Consider the following 20,956-nt stretch of genomic DNA (forward strand, 5'->3'; position numbering starts at 1 on the left):
GAAAAAGCAACAATAAAAGCTTCCTAGTTCTACTAGATTTTATGTTTATTAGATTTGGGGAAAGAAGCAGTAAGCTATTGTTTCTTTTAAAGTGATTGTCCATTTTCTTCAAAATAAATTCTGATTCATAAAACATAGTTTTAGACTACATGCTTTTAGAATACCTTTTATCATGAAGTACACCTAACTGTTTTTAAATCCAGAAATAGCCAAGTTTTTTTATTACTATTTTGTGTGTGTGTGTGTGTGTGTGTGTGTGTGTGTGTGTGTGTGTGTGTGTTTTATTATGTGCATATATTTACATGCCCACAGAGGCCTGAATAGGCTGTTGGATCTCATGGAGCTAGAGTTATGAGCTGTCCAATGTTGTCACTGGGAACTGAACTGGAGCCTTCTCCAAGTGTAGCAAATACTTATAACTGCTGAATCTTCCAGCTACAATCTCCTCTGACCCAAACTTGAATTTTAATAGATATAAAAAGAAGTAAATTAAAAATATACCAAATTCCCTTTTTAGGAAATAAGAATGAATTTATCCTGAGGCAAATAGATGTTACTAAAGCCTGGAAACATAGATTCCTGTTAAAAGAGGGAACATGACCTTTAATAGCCAAAGGACAATGTCACAAATCCATACATTCAACAAATCCATGGAAGTGGTCCTTAGGTGAGCTGTAGCAACAGAGGGATTCTGTGGGTTTCAGATGTTATCTTACAGCATTTTTAGCCTTGGGGGTTGGTTAAGGCTAGAGGTCTGCTCAGCTTAGCGAGAGGTTTAGCTCACTGGAGAACACTAGGTCAAATACAGTAGTCAAGGTAAATGGGTACTGAAGGGCAAAAGAGAGCCTAAGACAATTTTGGTAAGAGATATTATACCAAGTTTGTTATTAGTTAATTCTTCCTTCATTGCCACAGCACATGCATTTTGGGTTCCCAGAAATTGAAGCTCTTTATTGTTTTATTTTTGTTGGGTTTGATATTATCAGCTATTCAATTCCTTCTGACAGAAAATAGCACCTGTTCCTATTTTTAAGATCTGGGAGGAGAAATTATTAGAAAATATGTAAATAAGACTTCAGAACCTGATTCATTAAGAAAAACAAAGTTATCAAATATCAAAAAGCTATTCAGAAGACTGGGAATGTCAAGGTACAGAAAAGGACATGATATTTAGAACTGAATTTCATATTAAAATTGTGAGAAAAATGAGGGAAGTATGAACAGTTACAGTCCACCCTTAATTCCCCAAAATAGATACATTTGTTTGATTATGTTATTAATCTTGGAATTTTTGCTGCTGTTGTTGTTGTTCTATTGGAATATTTACACAATAATGTTGGTCAGAAATTGCTTTAAAATTCTCAAGCTTTCAAATTCAGTTTTGGCTAGCTATGGTGATTACTCCTAGCTGGCTTGGATGAGATTGAAGATGAAAAGAAAAATGTGTCTGAATACATCAACCTCACAGAACTATAGGAAGGTCAAATCATGCTAGCTCAAAAATGAGGAAGATGATTCAATGCGATCACACATAAAAGGACTGGATATCTTTAGGAAACTAAAAAACTTTCAACAAATTCCAAATTGCTAAGCAGTGGGTACCAGACACTTGCTTCAAGTAGTCTATGAGTAGAAATCAAACCAAAAAAAAAAAATCTCTGACAAATATTCAAAGTAAATTATAAATACATGGTGGTCAATAGTATCAAAAGTCACATAGAAGCTCTACCGGGTTATTAGTGTTTACTCTATTGGAACTGAATACGATTTAAAATATGTTTTCGTAATTCATATCAGACTACCTTCTTATATTAGCCTATTCAAGTGATCTTTAAGTTATTGTTCAACTCTACCTTAAAGAGCGCTTTCACAGAGGACTTGCAATTCATATCATCTGGAGTTACTGTCATTTCTAGGCTAAGTCCCATGGAAATTCATAACTTAGAAATGAAAGTCGCAGGGATGCAACTGCAATCACAATACCAATGCAGTGGCCATAAATATTTCATGAACATTGCATGGGCCAGGACATATCTCCATTTTCATGAGTTAGAATTTGTACAGCTAAGTCTCCCGATTTTACTATTCATAATGCACAGTATGCCCCACAGAGCATTCCGTATAGTGCTTTTTTAATATTTATGTTTAATGAAGAAATTACTGTTCTGAAAAGTGAACAAGCCAAGCCAAGGATTTCTTGTTGAAAGTCTTGAGTTTGGCTCAAATGAAACAACAATCAATGGAAATGACCTCATTGCAGTCTCTCAGCACAGAAACAGAGAACTTCTAGAGAAGTACAGGGTGACAAGTCAAAGCATGCTAGAATCAAGTGAAAAGGTTCCTGTAAAGGTTATAACATTAGAAATTTCATCTTAGACAAACTTAAAAGGTTAAAATACCAAAAGCATTGTCCTTTACACATGAAAACATTAATTACAAATGAGGTACTTGGTGACTACTTTATAGTTTAAATACACGATGGTATTTTCTGGTTTTTCTTTTATCAAAAAGTTTTTAACTTGCTAAGATAGTATTACCAAGTTTGATAATGAATTGCTGTTACAATTTTTAAGCTAATTCATCAAAGCATATTATCAGCACTTGTCAAGAATAATTTTTTCATTCAACGTAATAATAATTAAAAAAAAGCTATTTATGTGTTTAAATCAAGGGACATGGTCACAGAAAAGTTACTTCAATGGGGGATGATGTGTGTCTTCCTCTAAATGATACTTGTCCCATAAGAAAATAAAAGCTTGAAAAATTGCGGGAAGTAGACATAGGAAAATGTCTATTTCTTGTTTTCAAAAAGGAACATTTTGATATTTTATTTCTTTTATTTTTTATTTTGACCAATTCTTTGAAATAGAGGAGTGTCGTAAATCCCTCACTTATCTTAGTAATACCTAGAAGAGTAAGCTAACATCACCGAGCAGCTCCTGTGCAAACCAAGGATGTGAATCCATCTTAGCATGAGTATAAATTGCATTCAGGTGGATGATTAAGTCACAGAGTTTCTTTTGAATATACTTCAGCAAGAGTCTGTCTTCTCTAGTGAAAACAACAGACTTCACTTTGGATACCATTCACCAGTTCAAATATTTGTTCAGGTTTCCAACATCGAAGATAGTAGAAATTCTATAATGTTTCCTGAACTTCCAACCATGTGTTTATATTGTGTTTCTGATACCATTTAACTGAAAAATGAGAAACTTTTTCCCTGTTTGCTTCTTCATAATTTTATTTTACAAAGAGTCCCTTAAGGAATTTAATCTTTCCAGAATGGATTTGCAGTACACCTGAATTGTGCTTGCCTTAGCTCCCTGATGCATTTAGGAGTCATGCTAAGGAGGAATCTGAGAAGTGTGTCATGTTGTTTTTGGTCAGCTCCACTCATCTTGCACATGCCCAGCTCTGATATTGTTTGGGGGCACATTTTGATCACAACTCTTTAATTGGGTTCTATATTTAACTGACCTATTTGAACAGGATCCAGAGCTGGTGAGGAACATCTGTCGCTGGGTTAGGCAAGCTGTTCGGGTTCCATTTTTTGCCAAGTTGACCCCAAATGTCACCGATATTGTAAGCATCGCAAGAGCAGCGAAGGAAGGTAAGAGCTGGAATTGCATCAGTAGCCCAGTTACTAATGCTACCCCGATGGTGCAGCCATACCAAAGCAGATGCTTTCTACACACATATGTATGCCTGTACTTATCTTTTAAGAAACATATTGCATGGACCACTTGGTTTCACAGATGCACAAGACATATACCTAGCTTTGAAAAACAGAATCCTATTTTGCACATCTTAACACACATGAAATATGAAACAATCTACAGTCCTACCAAGAACTCCAAAGTTGAGGGCCTCAACATGCACAACTTAGTAACAGTTTTTGCATTTCTCCTAAGATTGAAAAATACAGCTACGTCAACATTGAATTTACTTTTTTGTCCCTTGCATTTGTGAGAATGAGGCCCAATTTCTTCCACACTTTAACTTGCAAAGACACTGTAAATTACCCAGAAACTTGCACTGATTGGAAAACCTTCACGTCAATACACTCATCTAATGATTAAGAGATTGAAGCCATGGTAATTAAAAATTTTTAAAAATATATATCTAGCTTCTTTTTTGTGTGGGTTTTTCGAGACAGGTTTTCTTTGTGTAGTCCTGGTTGTCCTAAAACTTACTCCATAGACCAGGCTAGCCTAGAACTCACAAAGATCTACCTAGCTCTGCTTCTGGAGTGCTGGTATTAAAGGCATGTGCCACCACTGCCCAGCTTTAAAAAAAAAATCTAACGTTTAAGTGTAACTGGAAAAGTCAAATGAATGCAGACATTTGGGAGGAAGAAATTCAGGATTCTGTGGGCCTGAATGGGTTTCAATCATCCTTTCTTCAAGATCTAAAGACAAATGTTCATATGTTTTTTCACAGGTGGTGCAGATGGTGTTACAGCCACCAACACTGTCTCAGGCCTGATGGGATTGAAAGCCGATGGCACACCCTGGCCTGCCGTGGGCATTGGAAAGAGAACCACATATGGAGGGGTATCAGGTGGGTTTTGATCTTTCCTTGCATTTTACTTCATTAGATGTTGATAGAAGCCATACGTTAGGGGCAAGCAAGAGTGTCGTGTGTTTTATGATCTTCGATTCCGACGTCGCTCATTATTGGTCACTTTCCTAATTGCTATAGTGGGACAAATTAACTATGAGGCTACAGTGACTATTGGGTGAGATGAGAGAATACCAGACAGACAAGGGCTATGCTGACTCCCTTCTCCCCTGACCTCTGCTTTCCTTAGAATTTTTCAATACTGTGGCTACATTGCTTCTTATTAGTGAAAGCTAACACCATAGCCTCTTGAGAGAAAAGGTACCTCAATTATAATATCTTTTTGATAATCTTAAATCAGTTCCCACCCTTCTAGACTCTTAATATTTCCGTCATCTTTGAAACACCCCGATTTCACAACTCAGAACTATCCATTAAAGCTCAATATTTAACTTTAACGACGAGACACGGGGCTGACCTCACAAGTTTTCTACTTCTTTCTTATCCTCTTACATTTGAATTTGAAAAAGAGAAAGAAGTTTACTTCCAAGGTCCCTTCTGGTCTGGTCGCCCTCCATACTCCGTTGCTGTGACAACATGAACTTAGCCTTGCAGAGACGATGCCTTGAGGTTCTTGACTGTACTAATATGGGGGTCAGTTTCCTTGGTGATAAAGTGGTAAATATACAGAAAGCAATGGTGCTTCACAGTTCCAGAAAGGCATTGCTGAATCAGACCAAAATGCACTTTCAGAAGAGGCAGGATTGACAGCAAAATCCTTGTCTATGCTGAAGAAGGCTGCAGTACAGATGAAACATGTCCATGAGCCAAGGTAAAGCCACAAGGACATGGGGCTCTATTATGCTTATAACTGAATGCTCAGGCCACCATGTGTGAAGAAGGAAGACTGACAAGCAGCTCCTGAGCTATCAAACAGGGCCCTAACTATTACTGTAATGTGAAATAGCACAGGCTGTGTTAGCAAGGGTCCTAGAAAGAGTCAAGAGACCCTGGAGTTGGACCTTAACGTGTGCTCCATTTTCTGTCAGCTCATTTCAGTTTTTTTTTCCAGTCTGTCATGTTGACAGCAAGAGAATAAAGGAGGTCACAGAGGGTGCTGAGCATTAAAAATTAATAAAAGAACTATTGAGGTAGTATTTTATATAAGTAACACCCCATTCACGTTTTCTCATTTAAGCTGCAATTTCTGAATATTTTCCCCTGCTATAACTCAGTCTAATAAAACTATGAAATTACAGCATTAGAAAGAGTCCTTCATGTTTCAGTCTTTAAGCATACATACACTGAACACAAGCTGTACCTCAGTGCCTGTTAGCATTTCCAGGAAACTCCATTTCTGAGATTTATAAATACATATATAAAAATTCACTTGGGCTGTAAGCTCAGCTAAGCTGGGTTGGAACTCTCATTTTAAACAACAAAATGTCCCTCACATTTTTAAAGGGCTGTCCTTCATTCCTAATATGTTCTATATTAAATTCATCCACCCTATACAATCCGTTTTGAAAATAACCTTTCTCCATCTGGACAAAACCAATACAGTCTTTCTACTTTAAAGAAATGCTTGCTGTAGTTTAAAAGTAATAGGACCAGGATAACAGCTTAAACTCGCAATAAGATGTTCTAGGGCAGAAGCGAGGGCTGTGGCAAAGTGCCTTCAGCATACGTCATACAAAACCTAGCCTTGTAGAACTGCTAATGGTACAGGTTTCAAATTTCAGCTAAATCCTGTTGCTGCTCTCTTAGATGTGGTTGTCAGAACTTCAAAGTATGATCCAGTATAGAAAATCACACAAAATACACTGAATATTTCTACAAGTTGAAAACAATGGTCACCACACATGGCTAATATCATCCCAAGGGTTTTCTCAGAACACCAAAGTGCCATTTTTTACACCTATTTGTCTTTGGATTTTATTAAGAAAAGCTGACTGATAGTTGGAGTGGCCACCATCCTGCTGGAGAAGGGTGCTTTCGGGATATTTTCCAGTTCATTATTCAAACTTTCTATTTTGTTCAGAATACTCTTCCTGGCATTGGGGGGGAAAGAAGCTATGTGTTGCTAAAAAGAGAAATGTTATCAAGAGAAATTAAGTTATATACCTGGTGTATTTCCACATTTCTCTTTTTAAGATGTTTAATGTTTTATTTACTTATTGTGTGTATGTGTATCTAAGTGTGCATTTATTAGAGTGAGTGCAGGTGACTGAAGAACTTAAAAAAGGTTATGCAGTTCCCCAGGAACTGGAGTTTACTGTGGTTGGAAGCCTCCAAATGTGGGTGATGGGACCACTCAGCTCCTCTGCAAGTACATTAAAGGTGTACTGAACCATCTTTCCAGGCCACATTTCAGTACTCTTTTAATTTTTAAAAAATTTTTATTAGTTCTTTGTGAATTTTGTATAATGTGTTTTGATCATATTCATCCCCTCCCAACTCTTCTCAGATCCACACCCAATCCACCCAACTTTGTGTGTGGTGGTTATTTTTTTGTTTTAATCTATTGAAACCCATTTGTGCTGACCAAAACTTCCCAAATGTATGGTCTTCCACTGGATCCTTGTCTACTTACCAGGCTCTACACTCTTGGAGAAAACGAACTCTCCCTCTCCCAACAGCTTACAATTGTCAATAGCTCCTTGGCTATTTGTGGTATAGGCTTTCTTGCCCACCTAGCCTCTCCATGCTGGAATTGGTCTACCTCTAGCTTGCATAGGTTTTGTACATGCTTTTGTACCCATTATGAATTCATATATGCAGCCACCTTGCTATGTCAAAAAGACACTGTTTCCTTGAGTTGTTAATTGCAGCCTCTGGCTCTTTAACCCTTTCTGCAATGATCCCTGAGCCTTGGGACTAGGGGCTGTAGTATAGATGTTGCATTTAGGTAACAAAGGGCATTAGTGCCCATTGGGAAGACAGACTCAGCTAAAGAATGTCAATCAAATTGAGTTGTTTCTCATATGACTTTTTCAGATTCTCCTGCACTGATTTTCAAATATTGTTTTACAATCATGTATATGTTATAAAACTAATTTTAATGAATTATAATCAACATAGTTTAGCATTTTATTTTTAAATATGCATGTGTGCATGTGTCTGTGTATGAGATTGTGTGCCGTAGTTACCACGGAGACAAAAGTGTAGGGTCCCTTGAAGTTAGAGTTACAGGCATTTGCGAACCTCCTGACAAGGGTGCTAGGAACTGAGCTAAGGTCCTCTGAAATGACTGAGTCACCTTTCTGGCCCTGGCAATCAACATTTTAATAAAATAAAATTAAAAATAAAATAAAATAAAATTGGGGATATTTTGTAATGTTTTACACAGAGGTGTAATTAAGTGTTGTTTGATCACATTCTTTCTGAATTGTACATGTACAATGAGCATGTGTCCATCATGGTGTGAAATGTGTTTGCACTGTGGCTCATGTCAAAATCCTTTGAGGTTATAATGTTCAGAGAAAGGTACATTTCTTAAATAAAAAAGTCAGGGGGCCTGTAAGAACATAACGTCTACTTGTTGAAGTTTGAAATACATTAGGAAAGAGATTTAGTACTCCGTTCTGAGGACCTGTCCACTGCCTTACAAATTTATAACCTGCATATTTTCCAAATGTTCTTGGATGAGTGGAATCAGAATGTAGATGGAGCTCAAGCACACAACCTAAACTCATAAAGGAATGACCTAATAAACAGAAAGTCAATCATAGGAGAAGCACCTGGCAAGATTCATGCTTGTCGGAGGAGTCCACCAATAGCTGACTTATAGATCAGGTAGTCAAATGGTAAGAACAGTATGAGAAGAAATCATGTCCAATATACATAAGAAATATTTTCTTGAAGCAAGGATAGCTGATTAAGCTCTGCATTTTACAAGTATTTCTGTTTAAATCATTGATATGGAGTAGGTGGGAAGGCTCAGAGAGTAAAGGCGCTTGCCCAGAACCCATGTAGTAGAAGGAGAGATCCCACTGGTGGTGCTGGTGGTCTTCTGACCTTCGCATGTGTGCAGAGGCTCTCAAGTCCCGCCCCCATATACATCATAAGTAAATAAATGTAAAAAACTATAATTGATTGTAATGATTAATTACTCTCTACTCTTCTCTGGATAGTATAGAAAATACTCCTAAGTTGTTACCAACTAATGTTCTTATTTCTAGTATGTAGGCAGGAAACTTGTTATATCAAACAGTAGCTAGTTCATGTATTACCACACAAGGAACTGGATTGTGTGTGTGTGTGTGTGTGTGTGTGTGTGTGTGTGTGTGTGCATGCACGCACATGTGCATGTGTGCAGCAGGAGAAAAAATTTATTGATGTTTATTTATCTAATTGGGAAAAGCCCTATATGAATTCTGTATCTGAGTGGATAGTTTTTTTTCTTACATTAGATTCAATTTTTTCTGGTTTTACTTGAAATTTTTCACTATTTTCTAACCATGTTCCCAAATAATAAAAGCATATTAGTGCAGCCACAACTCAGTGATTACTATCACTCATCTGTATAAATGGTGTCACTCAGCTGTGGTGGGATATTGTCACACAAAGTTCTCCCTGTGGGTAAGCTTCACTTAGAGACAGTTAAGAATGAGTCCTACATGGCATCAGCTAAAGCTATGTGTTTTTTACAACTGACATTGGAGGATAGCCTTTGTTCATTTTCAGAGACAGGAAAAAAAGTAGTTGTGTTTCTTTCGATGGTTTTACTTACTTGAAGACATTTTCTTTCACTGTTCCTATGCTTTTAGTTTTTCTCATTCTTGGGGAAGAGCACATTCCTTAGAACTGTTTTGTTCCATTCCATTCCCTGAATGTATGTTGTCTGTTACACATGTAAACATGCACTTAGGGAAAAGTTATTAAAATTCCCTGCAGATGGCATTTTAAATAATACTTCAGGCTTAGAGAAATTTACTTCCAAATGGCTTAAAAACAGAACCATTGTTTTGAAGTATTTTGTTTGCCAGTTTTGTTGTGATTTTCCACAAAATGGGAACTCCTTATTTTAAAATTTTGAAACCTGGGGCCTATGCAGGGTCGCTTGGCTCGGCCTGGGAGGAGGGGACTGGACCTACCTGGACTGAGTCCACCAGGTTGATCTCAGTCTCTGGGGAAGGCTTTGCCCTGGAGGAGATTGGAATGGGGGGCGGGCTGGGGGGAAGGTGAGGGGGGCGGGAGGGGGGAGAACAAGGGAATCTGTGCCTGTATGTAGAACTTAATTGTATTGCAAAATAAAAATTTAAAAAAAAAAAAAGAAAGAAAAACATTTCAACCAAAAAAAAAAAATTTGGATGCTTGCTTGAAATTTGATTATGTATATATGTACTTAAAAGAATAGCACCTACCCTATTTTATATTAAACCTAATAAGCTTGTATTATTGATTTCTGAATAATTCATCAAAGATGGCTTTCAAGTCTGACTTTTTAGCCTTAAAGTGCTAATCATGAATACAATATTGCAGCAGATGTGAGAAGTGATTTTGTCTTTCTCAGTAAATGATAATGGCAGACCCATAGATTCTCTTTACAGTCTTCAGGTAAATAATGCATCATTTGAAGGCCCACTATGTGGACGTCAATTTACAGCTGTATGACTCATAAGTCATTTTCACCATAAAAACTACTAACCAAACAAAATTTACCACTAATTTGTACCCTTGTGATGGCGTTTCACTGAGGAAACTTGCACAGTAGATTTTTTAAAAAACTCACACAATTTTACATTAATTTTTTATTATGTTAATTAGTGTGTGTGTGTGTGTGTGTGTGTGTGTGTGTGTGTGTGTGTGTACAGGTGCAAGCATGCCACAGTGTATACATAAAGGTTAGAGGACAACTTGAAGAAGTCAGTTCTCTCTCACCATATAGGTCCCAGGGATTGAACTATCCACTGTAATCCACTTTAATCACCGACTTAAGCTTAGATTGCTGGAGTACCAGTGACTATTTTTGCAAATCTGGTAAGATGATAAAACATACCATACATTGGAAACTCAAAAGTTTTAGTTATACTTTTCTTTAAATAACTATTTTCAAACATGCAAGCTACTGCTGATTTTGGTAGATCACTTGAGCACTTATATTACACATCACAATTATATCACAAAATACAGTGTTGATATTTTTTATTAGGAAGTAGTCATTAAAGGGTTGGATTTTTAAATGTGTCAATCACATGATTACTGATGCATAAAAGCCTTTTAGAAAAACACGCCTACTATTCTTCATAAAATTTAAGCTATCTATTGTAACCATCCTTATCGATAAGAGCTGAAGTTTTAACAGTGAAATGTTTAAAATAATTTAATAGATAAAGACAAAATTTAGGAAAAATATGCTGCTAGATCATGCCATAAAGAATCATTTAAAAGAGAGCATTCTGTCTTATTCTCCATTTTGTGTATATACTCAAATAATTGCAAAAATTGTATTCTGTTATTTCCTTATATAAAACATTGTTAGTGTATCCAAAGTTTAACAGATCCAATTACAAACACCCTGTTATATAAATGTATATGCATCGTATTTACAGAACAGTTCTAAGTAGGAATATTAAATAAAAGATGCTGAATTACAATTTTCATTATAAATTATCACTTTGATCCAGAGCAACTCATCATTAGAAATATGCTCATTCAAATAATGCTCACTTGAAAATGCTCATGCACTGATTGACAAGGCATCCCCTTTTCATTGTACTGCCTTTGCTGCAGTTCACATGCATCACTGTTTAGCCACCACTGGTCTATGCAGGAGATCAGAGCCCTAATAATAGATTTTTGACAGTGAGCGTGCCTGCTACCTGTCCTACACAAATCTCACTGTTCATGTTTGCGTCATGGCAACAAAGCAGACAGACAGAGGGAAAATGCCAAGTGCAGAGTTTGAGGCACAGCCTCACCCTGGCTTGACATTCCAGCCAAGTAGCAGTTATGAGATGCATAATTTTTCTTCTGGGACTCAGCTGCCATATCCATAGATGCTTACAGCTCATCGACAGATGGGGCAAGGGTGAAGGCTTAAAGCACAGATCAAGGTCTGTAGCCTCTCCTTAGATATTTTAAAATAGCCATTGTTCTGCAGATAAATGATTAAACAGTATGTAAGACCAGACAAAATCATAGATCCTCTGATAATTTGTGTGTGTGTGTGTGTGTGTGTGTGTGTGTGCAAAATCAGGAAAATAAATTATTATCTGCACCAATTCCTATAATATTTGATTGACTTTGTAAACTAAAAGACCTGACAAGCATATTATGAAAACTTAACTTTGCAGCAATGGTAATGAATTATTAAATTTTGTTCCTTGTATGTGTATGTTTTTATCATAAAGAATGATGTCAAGCTTGAAATTAGTCCCCCAAAAAGGTTCTATTATGAAAGTGAAACTAGAGAGTATGGTGTCAATGTCAGAGCTTGAATTTAAATATTCAGAGATTCATGCATATCTGCTGCACTAAAACATCAGTGTAGGTACACGTCAGCGGCTGTTTAATTTAGGACTACACATCTCTGTAAGCCTCCGAAATGGTTCACCGTGTCACACTCTCATACCGAACACCGGTACAGTACATTGGATTAATTAACGAATCCTTGCAGAGAACTGAGTTCTCAGTATGTCAAGATTTCAGTTTTATGTTAAATATTTTCTAAAGGCCAGACCCTGAAATCTCAGGGGCAGTCCCGAGCAGTGAGCTGCGAATTTAACCATAGGCTAACTGCTAATGATAAGGAAAAGAGTCCTCGCTGAGGCAGCTAGAATACAGTCATTGGATTAGGCTATCAATCACTCTGCTCCCCAAGGAAATGAGGAAGAAGAAGACCGACCGAACGGTGAAAAGGGGAGTTAGGAAAAGGAGGGCATGACTTGAATAAGATTCCTCACCATCTTTACCCCTGCTTCCTCTACAATCCCTGGACATTGGGGATTGGCAGACTCCCAGGCTCTACTCCATGGAGCAGGCACATTTACTCTTCACAACTAAAGGACTATCAAAACACCCTTGCCTCTCTTCATCTGAGGATCTTTAAACCTGTTGGAAGCTAATGCCTGATGACATAAGAAAATAATAGATTAAACTTTAGTTTTTGAATTTATGTTGCTGATTATTTCTATATCCAGAATTCACTTGCTAACAGTAAAGGAAACATTCTTTTATTACACTCTAAAATGCAGTCAAGTTTCACTTATGGGTATCCACACAGTGACCTGAGAGTTCAGTAAATTCAGTTGAGCATGCATGGGAGCCTGGAGGGCTTTTTAGAGTACCAATACTGACCCTCCTTCCCCAAGACTTTGGTCATTTTGTATAGAAAGTGGGGGAGGGGCTGGAAGTGTGATGTCCTTGCTGCTGCTCTGGGGAGAGCACTTTGGAAAAGTTGATGAAGACAAGCTGTGTTATTATGCACATTAGTTTGAATATCTTATTTCAAAAATTAATTCAAAAGCTATATTCTGTGTTAGAGAATTGTGACATCGATAAATCAATAGTCTTGGCCCATGGTCAAGTATCTGAAACAAGTAATCATAAGTAGAATCAGAACTAATTCTTCAAAAACAGTAGAACACAGAATTGGAAGTCTAGGAAGGGAAAAGTATATGCTACACCAGTTAAGGTTACATGTTGAAAGCCAACACTTGCTTATGCAAAGAGAATCTGTTTCGAGAGTGTCTCTGAAGATAATTTGTGAATATCAGCAGTCCTTTGAAAAGCAAACAGGTGTGAGAGGCAGACAAGAGTAAAATTAAACTCAGTTTTGTGAATACAATGTTTTCTTTTCTTCGTGGAGACAGTACTACACTGAAAATAAGTCCTCTCTGGGAAGAAGTACTTACACTAAATTTATGTATTTTCTCGATACATTAAAGTGTAGGAAAGAGTATGACAACTTCTGGTTGTTTCTGTCAATTTAGTTATTTTCTGTTATCCCTGGGCAAAGGTATAAGGAGAAGAGAAGCAGCCATCAGTTATACTAAGCTCTGACAATGAAGCATTCCCTTCTTTAGCAGTTACACTGTGCACTGAGCATCTTCCAGAGCCATGTGCTTAGTCTGTTCATGGTACCATTTAGAAACCATGGATGTTGTTTTACAGTCTTCTTTACACATATGTCCTGGTGTTCAGTCCCAGTGACTCAATGCCATGTGAATTCCAAAATCTCAACAGGTCCTGAAGGACAGGGCATAGAAAACCCTTGACAATATGCAGGTGGTATGTGATGTTCCAAGTGGAGACTGACAAGGTAAAGCAGAAGTTATGGGAAGAGTTAAGATCAATGTAGAGAATGGAAAGGAATAAATAGGGTTTGACCAGCTTCTCTCTACCTGGTCAAAGAGTCTAACAGTTCAACTCAACCTGAGTGGTTTGACTAGAACGGTTCCAATAATCTCATATGTTTGATCACATTATTCCTTTATACTTGGTCTATTTGTGGAATATGTCTGTGCACATCATTATGTGAGAGAGTAACAATGGGTGTTTATACTATAACAATACCAATAGTGACTTCTTTATTTTCTTTGTATTCAACTTTCTTCTAATAACCGGGCCTTAATACATAAATTTTATTGTCTCTTAAAGTAATATACCTTGAATTTTAAGAAAAAAAATCTTTTCTGGATTTGTAAATCTCAATATACACGTTACTATGTGCTGTTGGTGTTTGAAAATCTGTATTCATAGACTTCTAGTATTAGAAGACTATGAATACAGATTAAGACTCACACAAGCTATGTCAGAACATCAAGGTGTTTAATATGATTTTTATTTGTGTAACACATTATTGAAAAATTTACATGTAGCATTATTTAAATGATCCTATAAGGTTGATATAACTAGGTCCATTTTATAGATAGTTAATTAAGCAACTCAACAGAGTCTACATAAACCAAAGATATCATAAACTAAGTTCAAACTCAGATCTTTCTCCAAAGATAAGCAGCCAGATTTTCTTTTTTAATCAGTGTCTTCTTCTGGGATCTGAATTATGGTAATTCTCTGTCTAAGTATGCTGTACCCCTTAAATTCTGATTAGGATACAGGCATTACTGAGAGATGAATATGTTCAATTTGAGTTGAAAAATACCTATGACTATATCCTTCTGAAGCCATTGTTACCTATACCACTTCAACTATCTATCAGAAAACTGAGCTAACTGAATAGAAGAAGGACAATCCCAGACAGTTCATTCCAAGAAGCAAAGATGAAGGCTGCATTCAGTCATTTTTCTTGAAGTATAAGTATGTAAGGTTTTCTTGAAATGAAACATTCATCAAGATAGCAATAAATAACTTTATTTCTTACTGACTTGAATGAACTATGGAGTGCTTGGTCCAACCATGCTGCTGAAACAAACTTTGGATGCCATTCTTCATTTGCTTTTCTTCCATCCTCCGTCAGTTACAAATCTCTGTGTTCCTGGGGCTGTCTCACTGTCTTTTCCCGCAGATCCATCTTTCTTCCCAGTAGCAGCATCCTCTCCTTTATAATTTCAACTGAGCTTGCAAAAAGCACCAGGAAGCAATTCAGATACACTGCCTTTTCATCAGGTGGAGAGAAAAAAAAGGACATTTTGAAGATGGTGAGATGGGGGTGATGTTAACACCAAAAAGCCTATAATTAAGTGTAAGCTTTCTAAAAGGAAAAGGAGGAACCTCTGCTGCTTTTCCCTTGCCCCTATTCAAAAGAAAACAAGATAGAATATGAATTGAATCAGTAAACAAGAAGGTTAGGCTCTTAGCACACATCTAGTGTGATACACTGTAAGACATTTTAATTAGTATTAATTAATTTATAAGTAAGTGTGTGAATTAAAGCAGAAACCAAGGAATGTTCTGGAGTTGCTCTGACTTAGCCCATTATTGATGACTGATATGTTTGAATTATGACAGTCTTTATACTAGCATATATTAATTGTACATACATGCATAAAAGTGTCATAACAAATGATATGCCTTTTACAAGCTGAGACTGTGGCTTCTTTTTCATCTCCTTGTGGCCCAGGTATGCTACATGCACACAGAAGATATGTAGGAGATCCAGCTCGACTCTTAATATTCAAATTGGAATCCAGTTAATTGTCCTTTCAAAATCTGTGACCCTTGTAGTAAATCTTTCTAATGGAAATAAGAAATTTCAATATATGGGGTGGGACAATTGACTCAATGGTTAAGAGGACTGACTACTCTTCCAGAGGACCTTTGGTTCAATTCCCAGCACCCACATGGCAGCTCACAACTGTCTGTAATTCCAGTTCCTAGGGTCTCAACATCCATGGCAAAACACTAATTAGTACATGAAATAAAAATAAATAAATTAAAAAAAAAAAGCCAGGTGGTGGTGGCGCACGCCTTTAATCCCAGCACTTGGGAGGCAGAGGCAGGCGGATCTCTGTGAGTTCAAGGCCAGCCTGGGCTACTGAGTGAGTTCCAGGAAAGGTGCAAAGCTACACAGAGAAACCCTGTCTCGAAAAAGAAATGAAATGAAATGAAAAAAAAAAAAAAACTTCAGTATGTGTCCAATGCCGAGAGCTCTTCACACTTTGTACTATTTAACTACTTAACAACCTGATTGAGTTGTATGATTTAGTGGCCTGCTTCATTGAAAAAGAAGTGGATGTACAGAGAAATTAAGTACATTCTGTGAAATCACAGAGTTAAGTACACATGAATCTATGTATGGTATTGTAACTTCACTATCCATACCACCTTGTCTTCTTTGCTCTTTCTATATCAGTGGTTCTCAACCTTCCTAATGCTGTGACCCTTTAACACAGTTCTCCATGTTGTGGTGATCCCCAACCATAAAATTTTTTTTGATACTTTATAACTGTAATTTTTGCTGCTGTTATGAATAGTAATATAAATATCTGTGTTTTCTCATGGTCTTAGGCGGCCCCTGTGAAAGGGTCTTTGACCCCCAGGTTGAAAACTACTGTTCTAGATTAATTTATTCTAGCATACATCTATGAGGCTCTTTATGTTTAGGTTGAAAACAATGAGGAGTGACTCTAATCTCTTTAGCAAAATTAAGTAAAAAAAATAAAAATAAAAAATAGTGCTAAGATTAATCACAGTTTAAAAAGTATCATGTGATGGAGGGTCACAAATGTACCTTAATTGTTCTGGTAAACCCTTCAGCATTTCTATTAACCTCTGTCCTTCATACACCTCACATATTAATATGCTGAGAAATAACACAAAGGAATATTTTAAGGTAGATGCCAAAGGCTTAATGGATCAGACCATTACTATGTTATATTTTTATTCATTAGTTCAAACACTTGATCTTTTACTTTATTCTCATATTAAAGGAAAATTATAGATTTCTCTGTTAACTAGTATGTAATGTAAACATGATCTAAATGAGTTGGACCAAAAACTACTTTGAGTAGTTTAACTATTTCCTTAACCTTAACCCTTGAGTTCCCCAAATTTTATTATAGTTATAAGAACAGAGGAATTTTTGTGGAGATATGTGTGTGCACGTACATGTGTGCATAGGTGTGTATGCATGTCTGCTTTTTGTGTGTTGTTCTAAATCATTCCCAAAGCCAATTAGTTTTACCTTCCTATGAAGGCTTACAATGGGCACCAATAGAGTTCCCAGAGTGATGACAGTCACCTGAGAATCTTTATAATTATGCTGATTTGGCCTGGAGAACAATTTACACAGTATATCCATCAAGTATTCCAGAGGAGTCTGGTACCTATGTCTTTCAGTCCTCTCTTTGGAAGGAAAAATCAAAGAAATATAACATGAGTAATACTATCATCATATGATATTATGTAATACAATTTGAGATGTTCATTTCACAGAATAAAATAAAATTGTTTTCTTTGGTTGATTAAGTGTAGTCAATGATAGTTGTAATACCAGTAATTCATATGCAGCAATTTAATTTTTTTGTTGAGTATACCATTAAGTAGACTCTTTGAAAGTCTGACTAAAATACTTAACAATATAGAAAATGACAGACATTCATTCTAAAGAATGACAAAATGTTGACTTGAGTTCAACCTACTCATTAAAATGGTTATAAAATTTTCAGATATTTATTTTAGTGAATTTTGTCTATAAGTATTAAAATTTAAATGATAGGGCACATCAGTAAAAATCTCTTTCACCATCTCTACCTCATGACATAGTATTTTTGAGAATGTGTCCAGAAATGAATGTGTAGAAGATGTTGTTATGTGAGTGTTCTCTTGTCTATATCTTATTTTACAGTTTTCCCCCTCTAACCCAGGAGAAAAGCAAGCATTTGATATTTCTATTCTTAGTTTATGACAAACAGAATTGTTGGATTTCAGTTACATAGGATGGCCCTGACACCAAAACACTCTACCTCTGTGAGCAAAGAGGCATCTGGGGGCAGGGTCTGATGTTTAAGGGCAGTGATCTTCAGAAGCCAAGATCTTCAAGTAGAATTACACTGTTGAGGATCTTTAGAGTCTGTGTCCTGGGAAGCATGCAGTTTCGATATAGTATCAGAGATCAAGGCAGGTGTGGCAGATAAAAGTAGCTACGCTTAATCTCTTAGAGTCCTATGGAAGTCTACTAAATGCTGCTCAGTTAGCTTTGAGATGTAAACATCAATGCTATTTCTATCTGTACTCCTGAAGAGGGGATTTACTTAACAAATAAAACAGAAATAATAGCAATTACACCTGGCAAAATGGCAAGCTACAAAATAAATGGGGAATTGAAACAAGGGAGCAAAATACAGCAATAAAGGCAAAGTCTGCATTGTTGTGTGGTGGTGGGGTGTTGTATAAGCTGTAAAGGGCAGGCTTAGAGATCTCTAGAAAAAAACAAGAAGGACAACACAGGAAATAAAATCAGCAAAGAAAAAGTTGTTGACAATCGTGAATTCATGAGAGAGAAAGTAGGACATCAAAGTCATTTTAAAAATAAGAATATCATGCATCTATGAGCTTTCTGAACACACTTCTGTGGTCATCTTCCAAGCACTCCCACATACCTGTTTTTTTTTCTAGGCTCTTTCAATGTTTTAATTCATGTAACAGTGAAATAAATATTAATTCAGAAATAAAAGCATACATTGAAATTTTTACCTTTTTATAGTAATAGTAAGTTAAGAACCATATAGCTAGAAAAAGTACCTTCTTATTCAGAAAAAAAAAAATCCATGCAAAAAGAATTCTACCTCATCACACTCTTAAAAATACTTTTCATTAGAAGATAGATGATACAATGAGTATAAGCAAGTTAAAGTCTCATAAAATGAAATCATAGAAGAAAATGGAGTGGTGCAGATGTTAAGAGAAAAGCTGTTCATGCATCCAAAGTGTTATCGTGTGGCAGGAAGAGAATTCTCAGATATACAATGGCTCAGAAAATATACCATACTCTTCTTCAAAATATTACTGAAGACTATGTGTGTGTGCATGTGTATGTGCATGTGTGTGTACACACGTGTGCACACACACACACGCACACACACACACACACACACACACACACACACACACACACACACAACCAAGTGATGAATTGCAATGATTTTCAAATTATGGTTTCTGTACTGTCTGCTAGTACCACCTGGGAACTTATTAGAAGCACAGAATTTCAAGGCCAACTCCAGAAAAACTGAATCAGAAACTCTGGGCTGTGGGACCAGCAGTCTGTTTTAACAAGCCCTCCAGGTGATTCTCAAGCTTAAGTAAGACAGTGAATGAATTAAATTAATCAATTCAAAAATAAGAAGGCCTTTGCACAAGTGTTAATCTTTTAAATACTGATTATACACTAGATCCTAAGTAATTTTTGAAAATTCGGGTTTAAAACTGAGTTTATATGACAAAAATAGTCCTAAAAGATGACCCATGAATACTGAAAAAAAAACCTCTAACCTCAGATTAGTTTAACAAAGAACAATTAATGAAAAAAAAAAAAAAAACAACAACCGAAATTGGAGCTCAGACCTTTCAAACTGTCCATCAAAATAGGATGTTAGAGGTTTTTTGTTGTTTTTGTTGTATATTTTTGTTTTGTTTTCTTTTTTTAAAAAACAGAGTAACAATGTAGTAATTTCTGACCTAGAACTAACTATGTAGCCCAGGCTAACTTCAAGCTTGTAGTGATCTAACTATGTAGCCCAGACTAACCTCAAGCTTGCAGTGATCTAACTATGTAGCCCAGGCTAACCTCAAGCTTGCAATGATCTATGTAGCCCAGGCTAACCTCAAGTTTGCAGTGATCCTCCTACCTCAGGCTTCTGAGTATTGCCATTACAGATATGCACTTCTGTGCTTTGACAGAATCATCTTTTAAAATGTTACTCTTCACTTAGATATTTATAAACTGCAATAGGTCCCAAGGGACTTTTGAAGATTGTGAGGTTAACTCCTCTTGGAAGTAGTGAAAGGATAAAGGAAGACCTGGACTCCACAATGCTTTCACTTACATTCTCTAGTTGTCTCCTTGCTGTGCATCCTGCAGCTACATCATGACTGGCTCAGTAAACAGTGACTCAGTGGATGAATATTCAATCTAGGGCCTGTAGTACAATTGGAAATTGTATTTAGGAATGTCACTGTAAACAGCATGGTGATCAAAAATATTGGCATGAATGTTGAGTCTTACAGACCTTAATGTCTTTCTTTCCACTGAGTTTTATCTGTAAAAGGAGAGTAAGAATGCCTCCTTTGGAGAGTTTTGTGAGGATTAAACTATATTCCACATATAGAATTGTGATACATTTACATAGCATTTCCTCTTTGAGTTCTACAAAAAATATTGCTACACAAGAAAGGTGACTATGAGGCTGACATGCTAAAATTTAATTTTTCCAAGGTACCACATAGAATATTTGCACAAATTTCATTTATCAATCTAATATATTTTAAATTGCTGGGAAATTCTATTGAATAATACATTTGAAGAGCCAAGCATATTGACCATAAAATATTATTCCAGGAATACAAGGATGGTTGAGTTTTATGATTATTGCTAACGTAATATAATAAAATTACATCTGATAGTAAATTTTTACAAGGTTAATTTTCTCAAAGTGACCTGAAGAACCTTCTAAATTGTCTTTATATTTTTAAAACAGTCCTAGACATGTAAAGTAGTTTACAAGAATAAAACATCAAAGTCCTACTTAGCAGTTTACTTTTTAAAATATAAAAGATATTTTATCCCAAGATAAATGATAAGAAATGTATACCATGAGAATTGGCATTTTATACTGTGCTGGAGATTATGTCTAATATATATGTAAAAGAAGAAATATGTGTTTAAAAATTTAATAATTATTAGAGATGTTCTCATGTATTCAGGCAATGCAAAATGCTATTTTCAATGTCAGACTTAAGGGATTAACAAAAAGACAGTTAGATGACTCTG

The 20,956-nt window shown here is 36.2% G+C and overlaps 1 protein-coding gene across 1 annotated transcript in view; it reads left to right on the plus strand.

Annotated features, from left to right (window-relative positions):
- The window catches only part of Dpyd (dihydropyrimidine dehydrogenase), an 839,421-nt gene that overhangs the window by 620,900 nt on the left and 197,565 nt on the right, over window positions 1-20,956 (plus strand). Inside the window, exons 17-18 of the mRNA XM_059266163.1 lie at window positions 3,490-3,610; window positions 4,441-4,560. Coding sequence (XP_059122146.1) covers window positions 3,490-3,610; window positions 4,441-4,560 — 241 coding nt within the window. The remainder of the gene's footprint in view (window positions 1-3,489; window positions 3,611-4,440; window positions 4,561-20,956) is intronic.

The sequence above is a fragment of the Peromyscus eremicus genome, chromosome 6, assembly GCF_949786415.1.
Source record: "Peromyscus eremicus chromosome 6, PerEre_H2_v1, whole genome shotgun sequence".
Classification (NCBI taxonomy): domain Eukaryota; kingdom Metazoa; phylum Chordata; class Mammalia; order Rodentia; family Cricetidae; genus Peromyscus; species Peromyscus eremicus.